At 46.2% G+C, this 25743-nt stretch overlaps 1 protein-coding gene across 3 annotated transcripts in view; it reads left to right on the top strand.

The window, feature by feature from the left end:
• Positions 1 to 25743, top strand: part of Arhgap10 (Rho GTPase activating protein 10) — a 252142-nt gene that overhangs the window by 166488 nt on the left and 59911 nt on the right. For 2 of the 3 annotated variants that reach the window (XM_040734823.1, XM_040734822.1), the window contains 2 exons: positions 2686 to 2791; positions 4327 to 4486. In XM_040734823.1, the coding sequence (XP_040590757.1) occupies positions 2686 to 2791; positions 4327 to 4486 (266 nt within the window). Of the gene's footprint in view, positions 1 to 2685; positions 2792 to 4326; positions 4487 to 25743 lie in introns of those variants that run through there. The other variant, XR_005872780.1, reaches the window with a different exon arrangement.

Genomic DNA, 25743 nt, shown 5'->3' with positions numbered 1-25743 from the left:
TTTCTTTCTTATTGTAAAAGAGAAACTCAACTGTTCAGTACTTAACACATTGGAAACATTTTTCGATTTCAGCAATTTGAAAGCCTTAAGCTGTTAACTGTATTCATGAGGTTTACTAAAAGAACTAAAAGCACCTATCCATGAGAAACTATACTGTACTTTTAGGAAAAGAAATCCATAAGCTACAAATGTCTTGAATCGGTCTGTGCGATACTTCAAAGGATTGTGTCAACCCATGCAAAGCTGGTAGCATCTACCTGGAGACCTTCCCCTGTCAAGCCAGTTGCCCTTGAGAATGAAGGCATCCATGCTCTATAGCCTTAGAGTCCTTGGCATGTCGGTGGTGAGCATGGACCCATCCTGCGGGGTTTGACTCACACTGGCCTTAGCATGAGATAGACAGCTTAATCCTGGCTGCCTGCCTGGTGTTGGGGCTTGAGAACCTGCCTCCCACCTGTTGTTCAAACTAGAATGCTGTGTTGTGTTTTTGCTTTCTGTAGTCAGGTTACTTGTGGTTACTGAGTAACCACAGCCATTTCTGATGAAAAGCAATGTAGGATCCAGTGCTTGGTATTTGCATAACCAGAGCATTCCATTCCATTCTTGCTGGAAAAATACACACAAGGAAGGATGCAGAAATGTGGACATTACAGGGATTGAGTATGTAATATTGCCTGCTTCTCATAACCAGGCATGCTCATTTTATAGTAGGTGAGGACCACAGGACTGCAGTACTGTTTTATGTGATGACTGAAGCTGGTGTGTCCCCTAGGAACTGCTTGGAAGGTTACTGCTGGTAACTTTCTTACATTATAATACTATTGACACATACCATTTGCGTATTAAAATACTGAACAGTCTGCCTGAGTGATTTTTAAGCTCTCATAAGCTTGCTCGTATCTGCAGCCCCGGCTGTTAATGACATCATAAGCAGATAGACACGGAAGTGTGATAGGTGCTGATCTGTGGTTCCCCAATCCTGTATTTTTCTGTCACAGCAAACTTAAGTCTCTGGCACGTTACAGGAATTTATTGTATGCTTAATTAAGTGCCATAGACAAAATGATATGCTTTTTATTTGTCGTCAGCTAATATCAATGAAAATATAGCAAACTGCCATAGCATCAATAACAGAAAATAGTGTATCTTAGCAAGAGTTTTGGGTGGGGAGGACTATGTTACCTTGTGGAAATGCCTATTAGTTGAAAGATTTGATGTCAGAATGATGGAAGTCGACAAGCTGAAAAAAAGCAGACACAGGAAAAGAGTGTGTGTGAGAGAGAGAAGGGGGGGGATGTTTAATGGACCGCAGGAGGTTTCTAGGAAGAGGGACTTGAGACATGACGTGGAAGGCTCTCCTCTTTTCTCAGACAGGTTTCAAATGCTGGTCATTGCTGAAGTGAAGAGTATCATCTCTAGGAGGTGGGAAACCTATCTCTTCGGCTTGTATCTAGGTGATGAGTCCTGAAATATCAAACTAGATTTCTATTGAGGGCAGCTGCTTGCTAGAATCAGGGTAGACTCCTGGGCTAGTAGTCCTTCATTGCAAAGCCTTGAGAGCTCTAAATTCCTGTTGAGTGTGGAGCCTATGACTGCTTCTTCAATTTCTGCTTTTATTTTGTTATTTAAAAATCAAAGCAATGACTTGAAATTATGTTCTTATTAACAATCTTACATTATACAGTCATCTTTTTTAAAAAATTACTTGCATTTTATGAACATTGGTGTTTTGCTTGCATCTGTGTCTGTGTGAGGCATTGGGTCCCCTGGAACAGGAGTTACAGATAGTTGTGAGCTGCCATGTGGGTGCTGGGATTTGAATCGAGGTTCTTTGGAAGAGCAGCCAATGCTCTTAACCACTGAGCATCTCTCCAGCCCCCATACAGTTATCTTAGTTGGCATCTGTAAACTTTTATATAAAGCCTCTGTATTAAGCATTTCTTTTGTTTCTGGTATTTGATATTTGGAACCGTCTGTGTCCTGCCCGGCTATCCAGTTCCTAGTCACAAACTCCACTTTGCTCTTCGTGGACTGATAATCAACGCAAAGGAGCTATGTGCTCTCAAGTTCCACTCTTGCATCCCCCAGGGACCGAGCCCTCAGAAGTGAGAGTGCCAGTGGTAGTAGCCCTCCCTGCCATGCCTCACCGGACTCTTCCAGAAGTACCTATTGTAGGGACCCCCTACCCTGAACTTCCTTCTGCGTGTGCCTTGACTCAACATAGCACTTTCTTGCAGGGTTCTGCGTGGCTTGTGTGCTTCCTGTTGGTATAGTAAGTGCACATTTTTTCCTTTGTGCACTTGCTCCCACTTGTTACTGTACAGCATCAAAAGACACCATGGGCTCGGTTTAGAACTATCCCTTTCCGAGGCACCTAAATGATGCAACTTGAGCATGTATTTTGGGGATACTCATTTGACCCTGTAGCCAAGAGGCTCCTGTTGCTGTTAATGGACTTGTGTTTCCTGGTGGGTTGCCAAACGCTGGACAGAACTGTGAGCTGACTAGAGGGATGTTGGACAGGGGAGAGGTTGTTAACGCCAACCAGGGAAGGCATGCACTGGGAAAGGAACACCCTCTCTTCTCAGATCCTGAGCAGGCAGGCTGTTAGAATTTCCAGTTACGAGTAATGTGTTTGATTCTAAGTACTCTATTCACCATTTTCCCTTTCCCTTTTTAAAACAGAAAGTGGCAGCCCCGAGTCCCGTGTTAATGCCATCCATTTCTTGGTACACAAACTGCCAGAGAAGAATAAGGAGATGTTGGATATCTTGGTGAAGCACCTAACCAAGTGAGTGTTCTTTCCTCTCTCAGCTTTCCCTCGGTGCTGTGGGCACTGTGCATTGCCCTTGGAGCTGTGTGTCCCCAGTCCCGGGAACCACACCTGGGGGCCAGGCTGGACAGTTGCCTCACTGTGTCTTTTGGACAGGGTGGTGAGACGGAATGCCTGTTGACACTGTGTATTATTTGCTTAGCCCCACGGGCAACATCTCAGTGAGAGGAGAGCATGTTGTGTATTGCCCCATCACAGGTTGTGGACATACGATTGTCAGTCTGCTAACAGACTGAGTCTGGTCCATTCATGTTTCCTGTCTGTAGAGCAGATTGTATTGACACAGTGGAGAAATTTGCCTTTTCGAATAAAAACAACTCCCACTTCACTATACCTGTAAAATTTGAGTAAGGAACAAGTTTGGAACTGTGGCTTCTCTAAATGCAACCTAGTGTCTTTGGGAAGTGCCAGTGGACACATAGTCGGACAAGATAAATGACGCCCTACTATGTGAAGCATACGGAGAAAAGAAACACATTACAGCAAATGCCGAAGTAATTTCAGCTCAGTGGGCAAAAGAGCAAGTTGTGTTAAGATGATGGAGAGCCTGAGTGTGGATGGCCTCTGATGGGATGGAGTCTTGAGTTTAGTGGTAGGATGGCCGAGAGCACCGTGCATGGTGCTCCCGAGAGCACCGTGCACTTCCCGAGCGGCAGGGCAGGAATGAGTGAAGGACGGTGCTCATGGAACGGACAGTGCCAGGAAGCTGCAAGGCCCTAACGTCTGCCTTAGCGATGGGATGATGGTCAGAGGAAAGGGGCGTGTCCTAAGCTGCCCTTTTCCGTGGGTAGCTAACACATAGTGAATGTGTGTTTGGCGGAGGAAGACATGCTCGAGGGAATGACAAGCAAGATGACTTATTCTTGTCAAACAAAATGCAGTTGATTCAGGAAATTCCACTTTTATTTTCAATCATTGGTTCACGACAACCGCACAATCTTTACGTCTAATTAAATCCACTTAGCTTTAGTATTGAGCTAGTACATATGAAAAAATGATGGCAGGGCTGTTGAAGGAACGGCTGCTTAGAAATGAGCTTGCAAGCATGTCAGTGGGAACAGCTTCCCAGAACTTCCCGTCGCCTTGGCAAGGCCTCCAGCTGGGTCAGTCAGCTTTCCACACACACCTGAGAGGGAACTGAGAGGAGGGAAACTTTGTCCTGCCCTCGCTTACCGTCTGAGGGACTTCAGCCCTAGGTCACTGGCTCTATTGCTCTGGGCATGGGGTGAGTCCCGGTGATGGAAGGAGCCTATGGCTGAGGAGACTGGTTACCACAGGGAGGAGGGAGAGGCTGGGGAGGGGGAGCTGGGAAGAGAGCAAAGAGCTTCTGGGAGCAGGCTGCTCTGTGGTCCAGGTGTCGCAGGCAGCTTCTGAGGACAGTTTGAGTCTTTTGCATTTTTGTACCTTAAGGAAATGCAGAGTTACAGAATATTGAATAACTCTATAGTTACCACCACCAAACTAAGATTGTTTTCCTTCTTCATCAATATTAGTGTGTCAAATCACTCGAAACAGAATCTAATGACCGTGGCAAATTTAGGAGTGGTGTTTGGACCAACTCTGATGCGACCACAGGAAGAAACTGTTGCTGCCATCATGGATTTGAAGTTTCAGAATATTGTCGTAGAAATCTTAATTGAAAACCATGAGAAGGTACGGTTGTCTTTTTCCTCTCTAATAGTATTATGAGTTTGGCTTGTTTACATGTGCATGGCTTTGTTATTAGTCAGTATTGCTGTGAGTTTATTCCTAAGAAGTGAATTTTTTCAGCCATCTTGTGAAGGAGTATCTGAAGCTGACCCTTGCTGGGCCTCCCCTTACCTCATTGCTTTTTTGAGGAAACATTGTACCCAGATGCAAATGAATAGGCAGTGCCAATGTGATTGTGATTGCAGATGGGTTAGGCTTTTTTTTAAAACAATATTTTCATTCCTTGCCAAATTTTATGTGTTAGTCACACCCGTATGCTTTTGGTCAAGTGAAGTCTTTTGTTTTTGTTTTTTTCTCGAGACAGGGTTTCTCTGTGGCTTTGGAGGCTGTCCCGGAACTAGCTCTTCTAGACCAGGCTGGCCTCGAACTCACAGAGATCCACCTGCCTCTGCCTCCCGAGTGCTGGGGTTAAAGGTGTGCGCCACCAACGCCCAGCAAGTGAAGTCTTTTCAGCTTAGGGGAAAGTGGTCACCTTTCTGCTTCTGTGACAACTCACAAGGAAGAGGGACGCATTGTGGTTCATGGTTCCAGAGGTTTCTAGGAAGGTTTCTTGTGGCCTTGCTGTCTGGGGCCTGTGGAAGCGTAGTAAATCATGAAATAGTGAGTATAAGAGGAGGCTGGTTTCCCACAGGAAAGAAAGAGAGAGGAAGGCGAATTCCTCTGTCATGAGAAGTACGTGAGAATTTCCCTCTCACGAGCCAGCCCTGAGCATTGCTCACCAAGAAGGATGCATTGCTTTTGCCTCTCTCTGGCTAGGGCTTGAGCACTTCAGCCTGGAGTGTGGGGGAGATTCCCCTCAGATCCCAGAGGATTTGGTACCTAAGTTCAGCCCTCAGTGTGACCCTGGCTGGTGTGTAGTCTGTCCCATGGCAGTGTGTGTTAGGATGTAGCCGACTTCTCTTGGGGTTCACTCAGTGCATGTGTGTGTATGTGTGTATGTGTGTGTGTGTGAGTGTGCACGTGCATGTGTGTGTGTGCGTGCATGTATGTGTGAGTGTGCACACACACGAATGGCTTTAGATGCCCAGTTTTGCTTTGTTCACCTCCTGCACACCTCAAAACTAAGTTTCTTCCTGTCAAGAAGAGGCCCTCACAGTGTAACAGAAAAGCACTTTTGCATGGGGTACAGATGGCAAGTCCTAGCCTGTTTTGGACCTTTCCTAGTTTACATAATTTTACCCCTCTTCTTGTCCTGAGAATTTCACGTCGTGTGCACGTGTGCCTTCTGTGGTGGCTCCACTTTCTGTGAGGAGAGGTGGCTCCAGCAGCCTGGACCCCCCCATCAGACTGGACAGCAGTGAGGGAGGGAGCAGCCCCTTGGTAGATGTTTAGGACCAGGAAGCACTGAAGAGAGGGACTGGAGGGGTTAAGAGGCTGGGGAGGAGGGAAAACATTGCTACAGGGCTCAGAGGCCCAGCCTGAGGCCAGTGGGCAGAGAGGGAAGAGTGGGCAGAGCAGGCAGGAGACTCACGGACTCGAGGAAGGGGTTTTTCTTTTCTGTCAGTGCTCATTTTCCTTCCCAGGATTGGGAAAAATGTTGGGTGTTTGAAAATCAGCAAAGCAAAGGGGAAATGCCATATTATTAAAGCAGAAGAGCTCCAGCTGGGTTTGGAGTGAGGAAAAGACAAAGTTCTCTGCTTTGGAGATCATAGTTCCCTGGCCCCTTTGCTGTTTCTTATAAAATCCATATGTTCTTGCTAGGAAACTCATTCCATATGTCTTGGCTTCTGTTGCACACTAGACATTAAGATGCTGTTTTGAAAGGAGTGTTCCTGGGCCAAATACATTATCAGGGTGGTGTGTGTGTTTTCTTTTCTTTGCAAGACAGAAAATTGTGTTTCCATTGTAAAATGGGTACTTGAAATTCCCACAGATTTTTCCGGCTGGTTATACCTATGGCTTTGTGACTTTTATGAACTCATTACACATTAATTCAGAGCACTGTTTCCTGAGTGCCTGTTGTGACTTAGATGTGTGTGATTTGGGGAAAATAAATATGTGAGTCCTGTTATGGGAAAGAAAAATGTTTACAAGTAGCCATTAAGATACTGTGGGAAACTAGAGAATGCTGAGGACTTCTGGGAGAGACTGTGTCAGCTTTGGTGCGTGTGTGTGTGTGTGTGTGTGTGTGTGTGTGTGTGTGTGTGTTGAGTGCAGGTGTTAGAGTGGGCTGTAAAGTGGAGGTGTGTGAGGAACACATTCTAGGGTAGGAGATGGCTAACTACGGAGCATAAAGAGAAAGTATGAGATGAGGTTAGAAAGGGAAGCAGTTGGGATACTGAGAGCATCACTATAGGTACCTGGATAGCTCAGGTTTGGGTAGATAGACTCAGAGCATCACTCCAGGTACCTGGATAGCTCAGGGTTGGGTGGGTAGACTCAGAGCATCACTTCAGGTACCTGGATAGCTCAGGGTTGGGTGGGTAGACTCAGAGCATCACTTCAGGTACCTGGATAGCTCAGGGTTGGGTGGGTAGACTCAGAGCATCACTTCAGGTACCTGGATAGCTCACGGTTGGGTGGGTAGGCTCAGAGCATCACTTCAGGTACCTGGATAGCTCACGGTTGGGTGGGTAGGCTCAGAGCATCACTATAGGTACCTGGTTAGCCCAGAGTTTTATGTAAACTTGCTTCAGGCCATGTAACTGACTGGTGTGTAACAGGAAGTACAGTAACAAGTAGTGAGGAGGGCGGGCTAGGTAGACTAAGAGTGTGGTCAAGAAGCCAGGGCTCTCCAGGATGAAGAACATACTCAGCAGTATCCAGTGTCTAATTTGGGTGGGTCTCAGAGGAAAGAGTAACAGCTCAATCCTGGGAGAACGTGCTGGCTTTTGGCTGATTAAAATATGGCATTTGCATCTTATGAGCCTGATGGGGTTGGAGGTTTTTATGTTTACAGACCTTTAAAACACTTGCTGAAAACAAAGTTGAGCATCGTTGTGCGTGCCTCTAGGCCAAAAGTCTGAGGCAGATGGACACCCAGTTCCTGGAGAGCCTGCCCCGAGTTTGTCAACACTACTTCAGTGGTAGAGTTTACTCACCTAGCACACATAAGTCCCTGCCTCCAGCTGTCTGTCTGCACCCCTCCTAAACAAGAACAAAACCAACAGACATCCAAGCTGCATACATACTCGGGAGCACATGGTCCAGGCCTGATTGCACCCACAGGTTCCATAATATCCACACAGGTACGACATTTCTGTGTATCGCATCCTGTGAGAGATGAGCTTGTTCGTGGGGACACCGTCCCCCATGACGGGGGTGCCTGGGCTCGCTCTCAGAGTGTTTGTGTCCGATGCTTTGATGTTCGTTGCTAGAATAAGAACACTATCCTTGAGAAAGATTTTGGACCTGGTGATAAAAGAGGAGTCATAAGCGATCCTGGGTCAGGGCTGCTGAAGAATGTGACTCGGCACACAGCGGTTGCCTGTGAAATGAGACTGGGAAACGGAGGAGGCACGGAGTCATTCAAGAGTGAACTGACCTTTGGGAGCAGGAGCTGAAGGCGGCTCCCGAGGCCTTGGGAGATTGTGAGTTCGCTTCACATCTCCTGTGGCAGCACAGTGCTGCAGGGGGAAACCCGGAGGACCAGGAAGGCCCGGGGTGATGCAGGGCTGTGCCTCTGGTTGGTACTTCTCCCATGTGGGGGTGAGGAGCTCTTTAAAGAAATAGTTGGGCAAGCCGGGCAGTGGTGGCGCACGCCTTTAATCCCAGCACTCGGGAGGCAGAGGCAGGTGGATCCATGTGAGTTCAAGGCCAGCCTGGTCTTGGGGGTGGGGGTTGGGGTAGGGGGTGAGGAGCCATATGAGCAGGCAATAGCCTCAGGCATTGTGTCCATGCACATTGAGCCTGAAGGAGAACCCCCCTCCCCGAGCAATGCCTATCTTCAGCAAGATCCTTTATAACGTGGGAAGGAAAGTTAAAGCGACTGCCTTGGCACATGGGCAAAAGCAGTTTATACAGGTGAAGGCGGAAACCCGTGTTAGGACCAGGTGGTTAATTTAATTAGGCATGTTAATTAGTGAAACAAAGGGTCAAAGATGTGGTCTAATAAGGGTAGCTAGCTTTAAGAATGTAATCTGATGGTTTTTAGCAAGGCGAGGGAATGGAAGAAAAGGGCAAGGCCTTCTAGAACCATATGTTTTAGTGGACTGTCCTTATATTTTACATTTTATGTTTCAGAGCCTGTCCTTGTATCTTACACATTCTAAAATGTACTAAGGTTACAATGTCACTGCTCATCCAAAGACCCTTGAAGATGCTAAAGAGCCTTTGAGAGCGTCAGAGAAAGCAAAGTTAGGCTGTCTTTCTTTGCATTTTTATTTTATGTTAATGCTGAAAAGAATGACTCCATATGAAGTAAGACATACAGCTCCTCTCCACCAAATCAGCCTGTAGACTGTTAGGACATAATCTAGTTCTAGCTAGCTTGAGTGTCTTACTGAGTATGTGGAGTGGTTTGTGTTGACCTGGGCCTCGTGTAGTATTTCTGTTTGCTCAAGTATTTCATTGACTCCCAGAGATCAGAAGTTTGTCCCAGGTCTGAGGGTTATGTAGCTTCTTTACACCCCAGGGTGTCCAGAGACAATTAAACCTTTGTTACATAAAACTTTTCTTTGGTAGCTTTGTTTCTCTTTATAGCTTTGTCAAACTAAGTGTGTTAGCATTTGGAATGAGGAGTTTTGTGCTGTTTTGTTTTGTTAATTTAACTCAAACTTAGACATACCTGAGAGGAAGGGCTTAGGGTTGAGAAGTTCATCAGATTGGCCAGTGGAGTATCTGTGAGACATTTTCCTAATCACTAGTTGGCATAGGAGTGCTATTTCCGGTGGTCTATGCTATCCCAGGCAGGTGGATAAGGGAGCTTGCTGGGTAAGCAGGTCCCTCTGTGTTTCTGATTCAAGCTCCTGCCTTGCCCCCCCATGCCCCCCACCCTGACTGCAATCTGTGAGCCAGATAAACCCTTTGCTCCCCAAGTTGGTTTTTGGTCAGCCTTTGATCACAGTCACAGAAAGCAAATAAGGAGAGGGCTATATCAGATTTGGGGGTTTGAAATAGGGATCATTTATGATGACCATGCTCTTTGCAGAATGTCGGTGTCTGTGTCTTTTCCAGAAGTTTCTATGCTGTGGGTTTTTTTTTCCTGTTGAAAATATGTATCATAAAGTCTCCCATCAGCCGACACCCTGCCCCCAGTCATAGAGAACGGGAGAAGACCAATGGGATGGGTGCATACTTAGACTTCTGCATCTCAGGTGCTGCTACACCCTGGGGGTCAGCCAACCACTGGTGGGAAACACAGTGGGAAAATGGGTACAGCTACACTGAATAGGAACAGCCTCTCTCCTTGTCTGTTCCTAAACAGTGCTGTGTAACAGTCTTCTAGGTGGTGTTTGCATTGCATTATGGGCAATGGAGCTATGACTCACAGGGAGGTGGTGCTCGAATTAGATATGACTGCCGTGATGTTTTATTCAGAGTGCTTGAGCATTCTCACATCTTAATATCCACGGACCCCACACACCACAGATGACTCCATTTCCCAGCAGTCACCAGACATCTCCACCAGAGTATTAAACATACAGCATACCTCTCAGGTACCCCTCTTCATGAACATTTGTGTCTGTGGTGTTCCTGTTCTGTGCTTTCTGTTTAGAGACCACACGTTTTCAGACATGTCTTTTAAAAAGGCATTTAAAGTACAGGAAATCTTTTCCTTATTTTACGGTGAGAAGGAAAACAACGATGACTGCATTCCCTACTCTGTTCTTCTCTGTAACCTGGAGCCAGGACATGGGAAGGGATTCCCGGGGTCTTCTTCCCCAGGGGACCTCGGTAGTTTGAGAAGAGACCATTTTGGGGAATGGAGTTATTTTGCAGTGTGTGGGTCCCCAGTGTAGAGAAAGCACTGGAGTCAACTCCAGAAAGCGGGAGGGCTGCAGTAAAGAGGGAGGGGGCAGGTTCTCAGTTGTCTTAGGAAGCATTCTCCACGAAAGGGGCATGGACTTGCCAGGAGGGAGCTTTTCACTGAGCAGAAGGAAGACAGTCATGATGTTGAGAATGTTAGATGTTGGAGATGAGGCTGGGGAGGGCTGGAGTAAAGCTCGCTGACCTCTGAGGTCTTGCCCACCCTGGAAGATTCTGCAGAAGTGTCTGGGGCTGTGGAGCCGCAAAGACCTGTCCTCAGAGCCTCCGGTTCTGCTGCAGACGAAAACGTGATAGTGCAGAACACAACTCTCTCTCTCGTCTTTTTCAGTTGTTTGTATTCTCAGCACCAGAAGGAATTCTCAGAAAGGGAAATAGGAGTCAGGGAGTGGGGCTTCTGGGGCGGTGTGGGTGGGCAGGATAGAGAGGAGATACTGTGTGATGCCTTGATTGTAGGGGACAGGCTAGTGTGGGGGTGTTTGGGCTAGATTTCCTCTCCTGGTCGTTATTCTATGTAAAACAAAGCTTGAGTTTACTCTGCACTGATGGGGGATGTCCTTCTGTATGCTGGAGAGATGTGTTGTTCTTATTAGTTGATGAATAAAGCTGATTTGCCAATGGCCAGGCAGAATAGAGCTAGGCAGGAAATCCAGAGGTGCAGAGAGAAAGAAGGCAGAGTTGGAGAGAGGCCATGTAGTCACCAAAGGAGTTAAACAACAGAACACCAGAACAGCCACACGGTGATACACAGATTAGTAAAAATGGGTTCGTTTAATTGTGAGAGCTAGGCAATAATATGCCTGAGCCATTGCTCAAACAGTTATAATTAATATTAAGCCTCTGAGTGTTTACTTCAGGAACTGGTGGATGGGAAAGAAGCCTCCACTTACACTGCGCCTCCCAAGACACAACCAGGATAATTTCAGAACCCACGAGACAAATGCTCTTTTGTGTCAGGCCTTGCTCGGCTCTTATGGAGTTTCACTGACATAGTTTACAGTCACCAGGGCGCTAAAAGAAAAGTTCCTTGTGCTGGAATCTGTTTCACCAACTTGAGGACCTTTTCATGTGACTTCATCAGCCTCATTGCCAGCGAACTGGTCTGTCAAACTAGAACAACTGGAGAACATACTTGAGTCACCAGGGCAGGGTTAACTAATGCCAGAATCTCACCACTCAGGAAACAAACAACCAGAAAGTAGAAAATGTCTGAGCTGAGACTTTAACCCAGGTTTTTCCTTTACAGGCGGCTTCCTAGCTCTGATAAATACGTCTGAACAGTCGCATTAGAAGGACTCTAGTGACTTGTTTGAATTTTAAGAAAACCAAAAGGTTAGGTGGTTTTTGGAATGAGTGTGTATACAGGAAGGGCACTCCTTTTTTTTTTTTTTTTTTTTTTTTTTTTTTTTTGGTTTTTCGAGACAGGGTTTCTCTGTATTGTTTTGGAGGCTGTCCTGGAACTTGCTCTGTAGACCAGGCTGGCCTCGAACTCGCAGAGATCCGCCTGCCTCTGCCTCCCGAGTGCTGGGATTTAAGGTGTGCGCCACCAACGTCTGGCCAGGAAGGGAACTTCTGTCCCTCACTTCTTCCCTCTGCTGTCTCAAGCGTGAGGGACACTCCACAGCTGGTGCAGCCTCCCCTGGGTCCTCCGCTTTCCGCTAGCCCGCCTCATTTCCATCTCATAGACATGGCGAATAGAATTATGCTTCGCTGGCATTGTAAAATGCACCCCCGTGTTAGGTATTTGGTTGACAACCCCATCTCAGTTTCTAACTCCGAGGCACATACTAGGTTGTCTGTGTCTCACCGGTGGGGAAACTGGGCATTGGGTGAAGAATGTGCTGCTGGTCAATAATTGCTAGTTTTCCACAGGACAGTGCACTTTCCCAGGTGACTCTCTGGCCCTTTCTCTGTGTCCTAGCCTTTTGATCTTAAACAACAGATTTGAAATAGTTGTGGATCACACTAAACCACCTACATGATGCCTGAAAATATTCTCAGAAATCTGAAGCTACACTGAACATTCTAAGTAGAACAAGATAAATATGAAATATCACAGCAGTAAAACGTAATGAAATGAGCTTTTTAATTTTTTGAGCTATAAGCAAGTCTTAAAAAATTACACTCTTTTCATGAAAGTTTTGGCATAGTAAAAGGGTCCATTAATGTACACAACAAACAGATCTTACCCAGCAGGCTTAGGGTGAGGAGTGGTTCGGGTTTCTGGAGATTGAACTACGTGCTTTACTTCTAGTCAAATTCAGACATGCTTCACAATCGGAAAGTTTTGAGTGTTATGTTGATGTGTGGCAGAGCCTTTCACAGTCCGGGTTTTCGGGGTAGGATGTATGCTTACTCCTAACCTCTGGGTCCTCCCACTCTGTAGTGCAATACAGCAGCTTGGTACTTAGATTTCACTGCCCAGCCCCTCTGAGACCTGCTCACTGTGGACGTGAGCGTCTGTGTCACTGTTTGGAGGTTTTGGTTTCCTCTTTTCTACGTCTGCTTGTCACTGCTGGACTAACTAAGATAACACAGATCAACTGGTGGAAGGGCCCTGGCTGAGCAGAATGACCCTTTCACAGAGGTCACATGTCAGATACCCTGCGTATCCAATACTTACATCATGATTCGTAACAGTAGTAAAATTACAGTTGTGAGGTAGCCAGGAAAATAATCTTATGGTTGGGGTACTACCCACGAGGAACTGTATTCAAGGGTCGCAGTGTTAGGAAGGTTGAGAACCACTGCTCTAGAAGCTCAGGATCAGGCTGTAGAGAAACTGAGCTTGTTGGTATGGGGTTGCTCTTGGGGTCCCAGCCTGAAGGATGCTCCCTGGCAGGCCTCAGGCAGAGTACACGGAGCCCCAGCTGGCCGTCCTCTGCCTGAGGATGCAGAGGCTGTAGGTGGAAAGCCGAGTTCTTGACTTTTGATGACCTTCAGATGCTAATCAAGGTGGACTTGAGTTCCTGCTGATTCTTACTAAAATAATATTTGCTCCCTTTGGTTTGCCAAGGCTTTCGTTACAAGCGGATCGTCCTTAGACTGCGTGAGCGGGTGTGAGACACCTCTGGTAGGTTAGCTGGTTCTCATGGACAGGTGCTTGACGGTTTTGATTTAGCTCAGAGGCATTCATGTATTGCTTTGGGTATCTTCTGGGGGACATCAAGGGTCTGGTCACAAAGCTTTAGGTGGAAACTGGTGCTTTGGAGCATTCCAAACCTGAACCCCTTTCAAGCCTGGCTGGCTCCGAGCCCCACAACGTTATGCCTAGAGCCAATGAGGACTGCTTTCTGGTCTTGTCTTCCTGGTTGCCAGTCTAGTCTTTAACAGCCGAGCGGACTCCATCCCTCCACTTATCTTCCCAGTTTAAGGTTTAAAGTAGAAATTACAACCATTCACACATCTCCCCTCCACCTCTCTCTCCTGCCTTCCCCCTTCCTCTCCCACTACTCCTTCCCCTCCTCCCCCCCTACTACTGTGCTAGTTCACCTGCTCACGAGTGAGTTCTTTTAGTGGGTGATGGCCTTCCAGGCTCGTGATCTCTGTTCTGAGGTCCTGTGCTCTCCCATGTTACCTGCTTGGCCCTCTGGTCTGACATGCATCTGGCCAGCGAGCATTGACATTCCATTCCTACACCTGATGTCCTTTCCCCTAGTCTCCTGAAACCTTACTGTATCAGTGTGACTCTGGAAAATGCTGGAAACTTTGGGTCCTATTTCCAGGAAATTCTCTGTGTACATTTAAGGAACGTATATATTATTTCAGGAGTGGGAGGGAATCTCAGGACAGCGGCCTAGGCCTGTGAGAAACTGGGAGGCTAAGACCCATGAGTGGTTTAAGTTCATGGAAAATGTGTCTAAACTCAGCTCCTTTTTGTCTTTTGTTTACATTTATTGTGGTTCCTCAGCAACCTGGTGGGCGGGGCTTAGGGAATCTCCTTCTTCCTGATCAGGAACACCAGCCATGGACATCTCTCACTGTGGCAATCCCCCCTTTACCCAGGGAAGGTAGAAGCACACTAAAATAGACAAATAATTCAGAAGTCATTTTAGGTTTCCCAGTAATGGGTAGAATGAATAAAGAAAGCCTTTTTGTGGCCTTCTGAGACACCCTGGCACCCAACCTTCTGGGGATATGAGGAAGTAGTAGGGAATGGCCTTGGGCAGATTGCAAAAGTCACCTTGGGAGGGCTCAACAGATGGTTCATGGTTAAGAGCATGGGGTTTGGATCCCAAGACCCACATAGTGGCTCAGCCACCTGTAACTATGTTTCTTGGGGATCAGATGCCCTCTTCTGGCCTCCATAAGTGACAGTGACAGGCATGCACATGGCGCACAGACAGGCATGTAGACAAACACCCACACATGTAAAAACGTAAAAGAAAAAGTCACCCTGGTCCCGATTAGATTTTTGTCAATGTAATTTCATTATCTCATTTGAAAGTCTTCTAGATCTTCTTCTCCAATCGTATTTCAATGGCTAGGGAAAAATGATTGCTCAGCATATGTTATTGTCTTAGCATTATAACATCCATTTCCTTAAACAGTTTTTTAAGTTTTGGGGATTGGATCCTGGGCCTCATGCATGCTAACTGAGTACACAGTGTCTGTCACCGAACCACACCCCAATAGTTATTCCAATGGCAGACACTGCTGTCCTTGAACAAGACTAAAGGTTCTGACTAGCAGATGCTTGCCAGACAGTGGCTAACCTAAGATGGACAGTCTTTGCTCATGCACTCTGGGTAAACATGCTGGTCTGGTTCTCCTGGACGTCTGTCAATCTTCCGGTGTGTTTCACTAAGGTCAGAGTGAGCAGAATTGCTACGTGAAGGCCGCTCCTACACAGGGAAGCCAGGTGCCCTGCGTCTTTGGTGTGTCAAGGTCTTGAAGACAGACTGCACTCTTGGGATACTTGCTGGGAGGACTCACAGGTGCAGCAGGCAGTTGTCCTGTTAGGACACAGAGGTCATAGGGGTAGGTGACACAGGTGGGGTAGGTGACACAGCCTGGAGGTGCTATTTGTAGACTTCCTTATACTGTCTTTCACCCACAGTGATCACAGGGTCTCAAACTCCAGATCCAGGACTGCGTTACAGGTTGTTGGTGGGCAACTTTGCTTAACATGTACCAAACCCCAGAGTCCTGGAAGGGAATAAAATCTGCACACAGTGGGCCATCCTGACCACTTAGGGGACGTCTTACATCACTTTAGGAATGGTTTGCCTGCCAGCAGTCAGGCCTTCCCTGATGGTTCTCTCCTACAATCTGATGCCGGTCAACTGCTGCAGTGAGGGTGGAGATGAGGTCCTGTCTCTTCATCTGTGTTCCCAACACAGCGATGAGAAACCCTGAGATAGACAGGCTGGTCACCCTGGTTCATTTACTGCACATAGCATGGGCACTGGTCACACACAGCATGCAAATGTGTACACATCGTGTCACTAAGAGTACTCCACTTCTGGAACTTTGTTGTGGACTTCTTCACAGGGAAGCATGGGAGTCTAGAGGAGTATGCTCAGAAAGGGCTGAGTCAGCCACATGCCACATGGCCTCATGTCACTGGGTTGATTTGGCACTGGATGAAAAGTCCCTCAAAAACACTTCTTGTTTTCACTTTCCAGTTGGCTGGTTCCTCAGAGTGCTGACTTTGGGGTCCATGCCCTCTGGAGAAGGTACCGTCTTATGTGCCCTGCCCCTGCTGTGTCCCTGACCCCCTCCATCCCTCAGCCTAGGCTTGGGTGTGTCTGCACCACAGCGTCCCATCTAGATTTCCTGTCCTCTCTTTGTCTTCTGGGTCACTGGTTTCCAAAACCCTTTGTAAGAAGTTGTACAGAATGCTCTCTAGCTTTCAGCAGGTGAGTGTGCAAGCAGTGTTCACATCTGTCCTGTAGATTTTTGTAGAGGTGGTGTCTCTCTTTAAAATATCATAGCTAGTCCTGGTAAAGACCGATCGAAATCCATAGTGATGCCACAGCTCCTCACTGTACCAGCTCAGTTCCCTGTGAGACTGCGGGAGTGGTTCTCACCATTTCACACTGAGCACCTTGCCAAGACAGACTGTTCTTCTTACTGGATGCAGTAGAATCACATCTAGTGACTTGACGATTCCAAATTATTTTGCTTTAGGTGGGAATTTGCTTCAAGTTAATCTTGGGGGTATAATGTAGTTGAGACAGGATTGGTTATGATAATTGATGGAGCTAGGTGTATTCGACTTGATCATGTCCTTTTTATTCGTGCTAATAGTTAAATGATCTGATAATTGTGGTTGCCAATTTTTTCTTTTATGTAGTCACTAATTCATTTGGTGGACATTTATAGAACTGTATATTCTTTCTGTATTGATAGCCATATATATATATATACATACACACACACACACACACACACATATATATATATATATATATATATATATATCTTAGACTTGAGACTTCTAGTGCTTTTGAGACAGGTGACATTGCAAGTATGAGATCTAACCAGCATGAGTCATGGCTTGAAGGTTGTGTATTAGATCTTTGAAAGGCTGCTGTTTTCATTGTCCAGAGCCAGGGCCATACCCTTGGTACTTCGGAAGGCTTACTCTACTGGGCAGTCTTTCTAAATCCATCTGGTTGTTTTCTTGGAGAATGTATACCTATTTGTACTCACAGCAATGTGGTCTAGACTGGGCAGGGAGGGTCAGCTCGAGTCAATTAAAATATGTAAGATTACTTTCCCTGGATTTCAAGTCTGCACAGAGAAGGAGTTAAGTGTCGATGGCTTACTGGGTACCTCGTGTCCCAGACCTTGGCAAGTTCTGGTTTCTACAGAGAGTGAATCCACCAACTGACCCCAGAAGGGTAGGTAATGGTTTTTGTGCAATTTGTAGGGAACTGCAGGAAGCTAAAGCTTGGAGAGCTGAAGTGAACATACGATCACATAGCCTCTTGTATTCCTTTACAGTTTGCCTTGTTCCAGAAGGATCTTAGGTGGTTAAGCAACAAGCTGGGCAGTTCCTGTGGTCTTTTTTTCTTTCCCAAGAAAAATATTTCAGCACTTTTTTTTTAAAGTTTAAATATCGGTCAGTATTACAACACGGACAGCTGCAAGTTTAAATTGCACAAAAGTGCTCATGTCTGCCTCTTTGGGAGTGTGTGGGAGTCAGAAAGGAAATCCCTGTGTTTGGTTTTAGAAAGTCACGAGCTTTATATAGCTGCTGGAAGCCACACATGCCAGTGCCTGGTGGTCCCCCAAGAACGTTCACATCAGTCTCTGCACAGCTGTGTGACGTTTGTTGCCGTTATTACTTATTCTTAATTAGCAGAAGCACACATGGGCTTCAGATTGTAGATGGTGCCAAACCAAATCTCCAAAATGGTTGCATTAATACATTATGAGGAAGATTTCTAGTCCTCTGTAAATGAGAGCAGTTCTGTGTATGTTCACATAAAGAAACAGTATGTATGTGTACACAGAAGCGCACAGACGCTGCCTGCTCCACAGCCTCCGATATGTTGTCCTCGGCATCCCCTTCTGCTGTACTTCATGTGTGATCAGCTCAGCACCGCAGTGTATTGAAAAGGGAATGTATTTGCCTGCTGTCTGTCCTTTGCAGTAGCTGCCTTTCCTGACCCCAGCAGTAACTAAGGGAGGAGGCATTCTACTGAGGAGGGCTTGATCTCTTTGGGATGCCAGTTCTAGTCAGGAAGAAATGTGGGGAAATGGCCCCTGAGAGGATTAGACATCATTTGAAAGTTTAATGACCGAATCAGGTCACATGTGCTTAATGTGCTAATAAACTCAACTACGCCACGCTGCTTTGACGGATCGGTGTGGCAGGTCCTCAACTAGGGGTTGGTTCTTGTGAGCGATCATTTTATGTTTGTGGTTTCTGCTGGGCCGTGTTTGCAGGGCCACGGCACATGCACACTGTGACTTTTTGGGAAGTGTGTGTTGCCTTTGTTCCCCTTCCACAATCCTTAAAGAAAACCCCTTCATGCCACGCTAACCCATTCCCGACTGCCGTCCATCCTCCCCTCAAGGTTTTTATGTTTGATGTGCTGGAGAATTTAGAGGACTTCTAGCAACTGTACTTCCTAAGGAGCCCACCGTTCTCCTCGGGGCCGCACTCCCGTGCCATTCAGGGGCGTGGTAGGAACTCCGAAGTCTGTTAGTAGACCTTGCCCAGCAAAGGGCGCTAGCAATGAAACCGACACAGGTAACAGAGAAACAGCCAACAAAGGCATGTGTGTAGCAGTGAAGATACTTCAGATCTTCACAAGTCATAGCTGTTTATACGTAAGTGTTGATATGTACTGTTGTCCACTTACCATAGAGGTAACTCAGAAGCATGTTTGTAAGAAAACTGCATTGTTTGTTTTTGATGTGTACGGGTACTTTGCCAGCATGTGTGTCTATGTACTCATGTGTTCTCAGTGCCCGTGTAGGCCAGACTGGAGTTACAGACAATTGTGAGCTGCCATGTGGGCTCTGGAACCAAACCGAGGTCCCCTGGAAGAGCAGCCAGTGCTCTTGATTGCTGAGTCATCTTTCTAGCCCCCCCCCCATATTCCAAGGTAAAAACAGACTTCAAAATCCACGAAAAAAAATAGACTAAGAGAAAAACATCAAAACAGAAGTTTTTTACAAGACCTCTGGTAGCAAGTGGAGGACAAGGCTTAGTGACAGGCGAATAAACCCCCCCCCCATGTGATTGCCTGTAGGTTTGTGTCCTAGCGTGAGGAGGCAGGCAGGGGGACTGAGAGGCCAAGGCCAGCTTGGATTTCATAGTGCGCCTTTGACTCATCTCCCCCTCGAAGTCTCCCATCTTACTTATTCCTGACTTGACCCTGTGTAGAGAATAGAGGGAAATGAGTAAGGTATGTAACAATGTCCTCAGAACCAGCTGCCGAAAAAGAGGGAGAAGGAGCCCCAGAGGAGAAAGCTTTGTGCCCCACCCTGATGAGCTTCCGGACAGATCTCTTCAAGGATGATGCGAATTGATGGATAAGGTGGTTTCTGTGCATGCAGAGTCCCTGGGGGTGGGGACTGAGGTCTGCTGGGGTCGTGTGCAGTCTACAGAGGAAGGGGACATGGATGCATTCTGCAACGGGCTTGCACCGAGGCCTGGCTGTGCCCTTGTCTGTTCTTGTTCTGTTCTGTGTTACTGTGCTGTGCATATGGACCAGAATGTTTCCCTCTGGTTGCTATGTGGAAGTCCTAAGCTTGAAGTGTATTTGAGGACAGGGTTTTGAAGCCCCTAATAAGGAAAAGAAGATACCAGGACTGGCTGCAAGCGTGGAAAGGTGTCAGTGACTCAGAAGGCCGTTTTCTGTAAGCCACAATGAGGCCTCTGGGGAATCTGGCCCTGGCAACACTGGGCTTGAACTTGTGAGAAAGCAAGACTTCCTCTGTTGAAACCCTAGTCTGTGGTAGTCTCTAGTCTGTCAGAGCAGCCATAGTCAGAGATACACTTTTCTTTCAGGTGACGGAACAAGCAAAATTAGTATAGAGAAGAAAGCAGGTACCACACAATGGGAGGAGATAAAGCTTGCCCATTTATGGTGTTAGTGTAACTTAAACCAACCACCCAGAGATTGGCGGTATGGAATGTGTATAAATGTGCCGTAGCAGGAGGACAAGTGGAAACTGTAGGTCAATAATCTGTTTTCCTGAAAAAGAGTGCTGATCTGAGGAAGAGGAAGGGGGAGGCTTACTAACATTTACAGACAGGAACTAAATAGTTCAAACAAAGACATGTAAGGAATAATTTTAAAGGAAGCTTGCTAAACAAAGAAAACAGATAGATGCCTACAGCAGCATTTCAAAGCACACGAACAAATCATAAATGGCAGTGAATAGACCCAAAGTTAAACAGAGATTGCTGTCATTGATGAAACAGTCACACGCAGGGGAGGGGCCGCTAGGAGGAGAGAGCTGTGGCGCAGGGGAGGGGCCGCTGAGAGGAGAGAGCTGCCTCGCAGGGGAGGGACCCCTGAGAGGAGAGAGCTGTGGCGCAGGCAGTCCTAAGGAGATGGAAGGAAAGCAGTCTCACTGGTAACTAACTTAGCTGAGGAGTGTACTTAACCCGTTCAAAGTCCAGTGACTGTCAGAAAAGGTCACTTTTACATCCCAAGCCAATCAAAATTACCCACAGCAAAGATGCAGTAAGGGTTAGTTCCTGGCTTTGAGGAGAAAGAAAAATTTGCTGAGTGGATATATTTGGTTCCCTTGTATTTTTCTACCACAATGTTGATACATCTTGAGGACCTGATTTTGGCTTTAAAAACAAAACAAAGCCCAAACATCAAAATACAAAAATAATGCTACTTCTTCTGGCCACAGTACTGTGAATTTAGATATAAAAAATATTAATGCTAATGGAAGAGAAGTAAATATTTCCTACCATATTGAAATCTAAAATGAGCTCTAAGTAGAAAAAAAAAAAACAAGCCTGAAACATACCAAGAAAAATAAACATCATGAAAACAAGCACCATAAAAATATAGGGAAGGCAGAAATGAGTCAGAGAATTCATACCCGGAAGAGTCTCTGTGTGCTATCCGGAGAGGTTAATGTAAGCACCGCTTCTCCCATGGGAGAAAAAAAATGCATGTTCAAATATGACTTGCACTTTGGGGAGATTAAACCATAGAGTAAACCCAAACCGATAAACCATGGGCTGTGCTTGAAGAGAAACAGAAGGATGGGTGTGCACTTGGAGACCAGAGTAGAGCCTCTGAATGAAGCTAGTGAGGGAACTGAGGGATTCCTGAGAGCAGAAGCCCATGTCCCAAACACTGGGCTCTGACATGTCTTTACAGATGGATTCAGTTCTACTCTTCTCGTTTCCTCCTGAAGCAGGGCTTCCTGTAGTCCAGGCTGGCCTGGAACTCACTATGCAGTTAGGACTGACCTTGTGCTCCTATTCTCCTGCCGCCACCTCTTGGGTCCTGGGGCCACGCCCAGCTCTGGAAGAAGCAATTCTGTTAATGTTTAGACTGAGCTGCAGGCAGCCTGTGACAGGAAGTCCCATGCAGGCAGGCACTAACACTGACTCGAGGGAGAAGGTTGCCAGTCACTTTACTTATGAATATTATGGAATGATATTATATAGCCCATCTGCAGATGACAGCAATACAGTAAGATTTTGAGTATTTCAATGTAATTTTATTTCATCTGTATTAAAGCTACAAAGTTGACTCTGTATATGGGAATATATTGATTCACACCACATTATTAAATCAAAGGGGAAAGCTTTCGCCAGATTCCTGAAAGCATTAGATAAAATTTATAGATTCCTTACAGTAGTTTGAAACAAACTGTGACTGACCTAGTCAGTCACATTAATATGTATTTGACCCACATGATATTATATTTTAAAATTGTTAAAATGCTGAAAATATAAATATTATTAACGGTTGCTCTAGACATACGAGAAATTGGGAAGGCATCATGTCAAACCTGGAGGGGGCAAGGTTTTATTCTGATAGCACAAAAGGCAGGGTGGAGAACATTGCATATGCACGTTCATGAAACTGGGGAAGATGAGATAGTCCAATGAGCATAACTGAGGACCGCCTGATGCATGGAAATTAGAAGACACAGTGGGAAGATGGATCTTCCAAGAAGATGGATCATGTGACTGTGAGCCTACACCAACAGATGTAGAACAGCCTTGGGAGGACTCTGCCAACTGACCAGAGGGCTCTGTGACAGGGGGAAAGAAATGGTGTAGTTCTGGCAAGAATGCATTTCCAAGGTGGGTTGGCATTGTCCAACGCCATTTAGAGTATGCATGACCTTTGACGATACACGCTTTCACTTTCTTTTAGAATCTAAAACTCTAATCCTATGGAAATATGAAAGAGAGAAGGCTGACTGTGGGCTGGAAAGAATGTGTGGGTTCTTCCTTCATGTCCTTCAGTTTTCCTGTGGCTGGCTTGCCCTTATGTCCTTCAGCTTTCCTGTGGCTGGCTTGTCCTTAGGTGACAAGCCTTGAAGTAATAGAGAACTTTTGTGTGGTCTGTTTAGCATATGTTAAGTGTGAAGCTTTTTTATCTCGAGGCTAATGTGGGGTTTGCTATTTTGTTTGTAGCAATTGTCTGGTTATGCATTATGGTATTGATAAGTGAAACAGGTGTCTCATTGTGGTAAAGATGAACAGAAATGCTTTCACTTTTCCTCTTTATGCGTGAGGGTTCTACATCTCCTGCCTTTGACTGTGGCCAAAGGATCTCTTGGCTGTAACCAAAAGATTTGCAGCTTCTGCTCCCTTCTATTTTGGATATAGGTACCCTGGGACTGTTAGGCTATGGGGCAGTTCTCCTCGGGTGGGAGAGGGAGAGAGAATGGGGGGGGGAAGGATTGGGGGAGGGAGGAAGGAAGAGGGGGAGGGAAGAAGGTAGGGGATCTGTTTTGCTGCTGTAGGTAGATACTATCTCACTATTTCAGTGAGCTTGCTTTGGGGTTTCCTGGTTGACCTCCCAGGAAATAGTCTTTTAAGGTAGCAAAAGAACATTCTTTGTCACCAGCTCTTTTTTGTATAGTAGAGCTCTGGGAAGTGGAGATTCAGAACGGGACCAGAGGGGCCATTAATTATCCCCACATGGCTCTTGGCATAGTTGAAGCAGTTACAGCGATGGCCACTGGGCGGTGGTCTCCTCACGCGGTGCTCTCCTCCTGTCCCCCTGCGTCCTCGGCGTGTGCACTTGTGCACCCAACACTCTGGCCTTTTCTAGAACCGCTCAGGTAGAACTGTATAGTACCTGACAGATTTTTCTCGGTTCACCCATTTTTGTCGCAGGCAGGTGGAGCGAAGTAAGATTTAAGCGTCTAGGTGCTGTAGGATTTGGTGGAACTTCAGGAAGGTTAATCTTTGGGCTTTTGGTCAAAAGCCACTTTCTTTGCCTGTTGGAAATGTAGAAGGCAAGTATGAAGGAGAGCAAGTTAAGATGCTTGGTTTATAGTTAGTGTGTGTGAAGCTGGGAGGAGCTAGAGCTGCCCTGTAGTGCCCTGTGGCATGTGAGCACTGTTAGCCTGAGGGGAGGGGAGCCCCCTTGCATGCCAGGCCTGTTTATCAGCGGGAGGGGAAGGCCATCCCCAGTGCTGAAAAGAGACCTTCGGTCTTTGTAGGATTGCAAGGCCGTGAGAAGTGTGGCCCACTGGGCGCAGATAGCGTGGTGAGAAAATCTTTCAGGGGCAGTTACATATTTTCTTGCTCATAGAGTCGTGAGTTAAGTGTCTACGTCATTTTGAAACATCAACCACCCTTTCCTTTTGAAATCCTGGGGACATGCAGCCTAAGCTGCTGAGCTGACCTCGCCTAAGAATTGTGAAACTTGAGCAGTTCAGGCTTCCTTCTCCTTATATTCAGTGGACCGTGTTTTCCTACAGTCTCAGCCCTTTAACCCTGGCTTTGTTCCCTGGGGATTAATCCAGCACCCCCCCCCCCCCATGTGACAGTGGCTTAGAATCTGAGAATCTTTGGAGTCGTGTGACTTCCTGGTTGCATTCTCTGGAGGCTGGCGCTCCTGGTTGTCTTCCTGCAGAACTGAATGGAGTGTGACCAACCCCTGGCATGGGTCTACTTAGTGAGCTTCGTCAGATCAGCATCTTTTTCTTCTGAGACTGGCCACCTGTGAGGTTGTCTCTTACAGGTGTGACGTGCGCAGGCCCGTTCCTGGCACCCTTGGGCTCTTCTGCTGCCTCCATGGTGTTGTTAGGAGGCCGCTCTCGAAGGCATCTCGTTTCTCTAGGGACACATTGCTGGTTGGCTGTTGCCTATCCACTAGAAATACTTTGGAGACACTTCTCACTTCCTAGTTGCTTTTGTTGTCTATTCTTTATGCTCTTTCACTCTTGTGCTCACAGTTGTAGAGCGCTGTTCTCGAGAGATGATGGGACACATTGATTGTGGGAGCAGAGGGAGCCCGGCCGCTCTGTGAAGTCAAACTCAGGAAGTCTCCTGAAGGCAGTAGTGTTTTCTCTGCATTGTTGTTATTTTGAAAAGAGCTGTTTTCCATAAAATCATGTTAATGTTTTGTTTCTAGTCTTAGGATTTACTGTTTAATTTGGAATATTGTCAATCGGGAGATGTTATCCATACAATTCTTTATGACCTTCACTAATTTTTAGGAGTGTGTGAAGAAGTCACAAGAGGAAGAAGTAGTAATATCATCTGATGCTATCTGTTCCCATCACCCGTGTAGAGTTTCTTACAACTGCCTGTGATCCAGGGGGAGTGGGCCCCTCCTTAGGCAACCACACACTTACAATAAAAAAAAAGGAGAATTAAATAAAAAGTAAAAACAAGGACAAATTCAGGAACTTTGTTAACACTATTGCTGTCAGGACATCATGAGTCTTTGTGTCCAGTAATCAGCACATTAACTGGGCATTTTCTGGAAATGACTGCACTGAGCCTTGCTCCAAGTCTTCTGAATGAGAAGCCATGTTTTGGTAAGCCTTCTTGGTGGTTGGTATACACACACATGCTTGAGAAGGTATGCTTTAGTAGGTAATATGTGCTCATGATAAATTCAAGAAAAATCCCTTGGGTTCAAGACTCAATCTGCAAATGTGCTTGTCATGTCTCTTTAATATCTTTAGTTTCAATTTCTTGGTGTTTACGATTTGTGACATGGGCACTTGAAGTATGTGGGGAAATTGTTTCATTAAACATTATCTTTGATTTTGACTTTATAATGATTGGATTTGGGCTCTGTATTTTATGGTGGTCCTTCTCTAAGTACATCTTATCACAAGACATCGGATGCTGGTTCAGTTACCAGTGAAACCACATTGATCATTTGGTGAAGATGCTGTCTTAGCTGCTTTTCTTGTACCTGACAAAGCAACTCAAAGAAGGGTAGGTTTATTTTACCTCACAGTTTAAGAGCACAGTCCAGTATGATGGGGAAGGCAGGGCTGCAGGAGTGTGAGCCAGCTGGTTTTATAGGACAGTGGCCACAATCAGTAAACAGAGAGATAAATGCCAGTGTTTGTTAGCCCAGTTTCTCTTCTGTTCATTTCAGGACCCTGTGTGTAGGGTGTGTTTTCCTACTTCAGTTATCCCGTCTAGATATCCCCTCATAGACACACTCAGGGGACTGTCTCTTAGTTGCCAGTCTGGATTAACCATCACAGTGGTGATTGGGAAGAGTGAAGTGTTGCTGAGCTCATCAGTGGCTTTCTCTCATGTCTCAGGTGGGCTATAGGAGAGAAGACAGAAATGGGTGTGTGTGTGCAAGGGATGCAGTGGTCAGACCAGCTGGCCCGACCACGTT

Source organism: Mesocricetus auratus, unplaced genomic scaffold (assembly GCF_017639785.1).
Source record: "Mesocricetus auratus isolate SY011 unplaced genomic scaffold, BCM_Maur_2.0 Super-Scaffold_100041, whole genome shotgun sequence".
NCBI lineage: Eukaryota > Metazoa > Chordata > Mammalia > Rodentia > Cricetidae > Mesocricetus > Mesocricetus auratus.
Note: the sequence above shows the minus strand (reverse complement) of the source record. Positions and strands in the feature narration are given on the sequence as shown.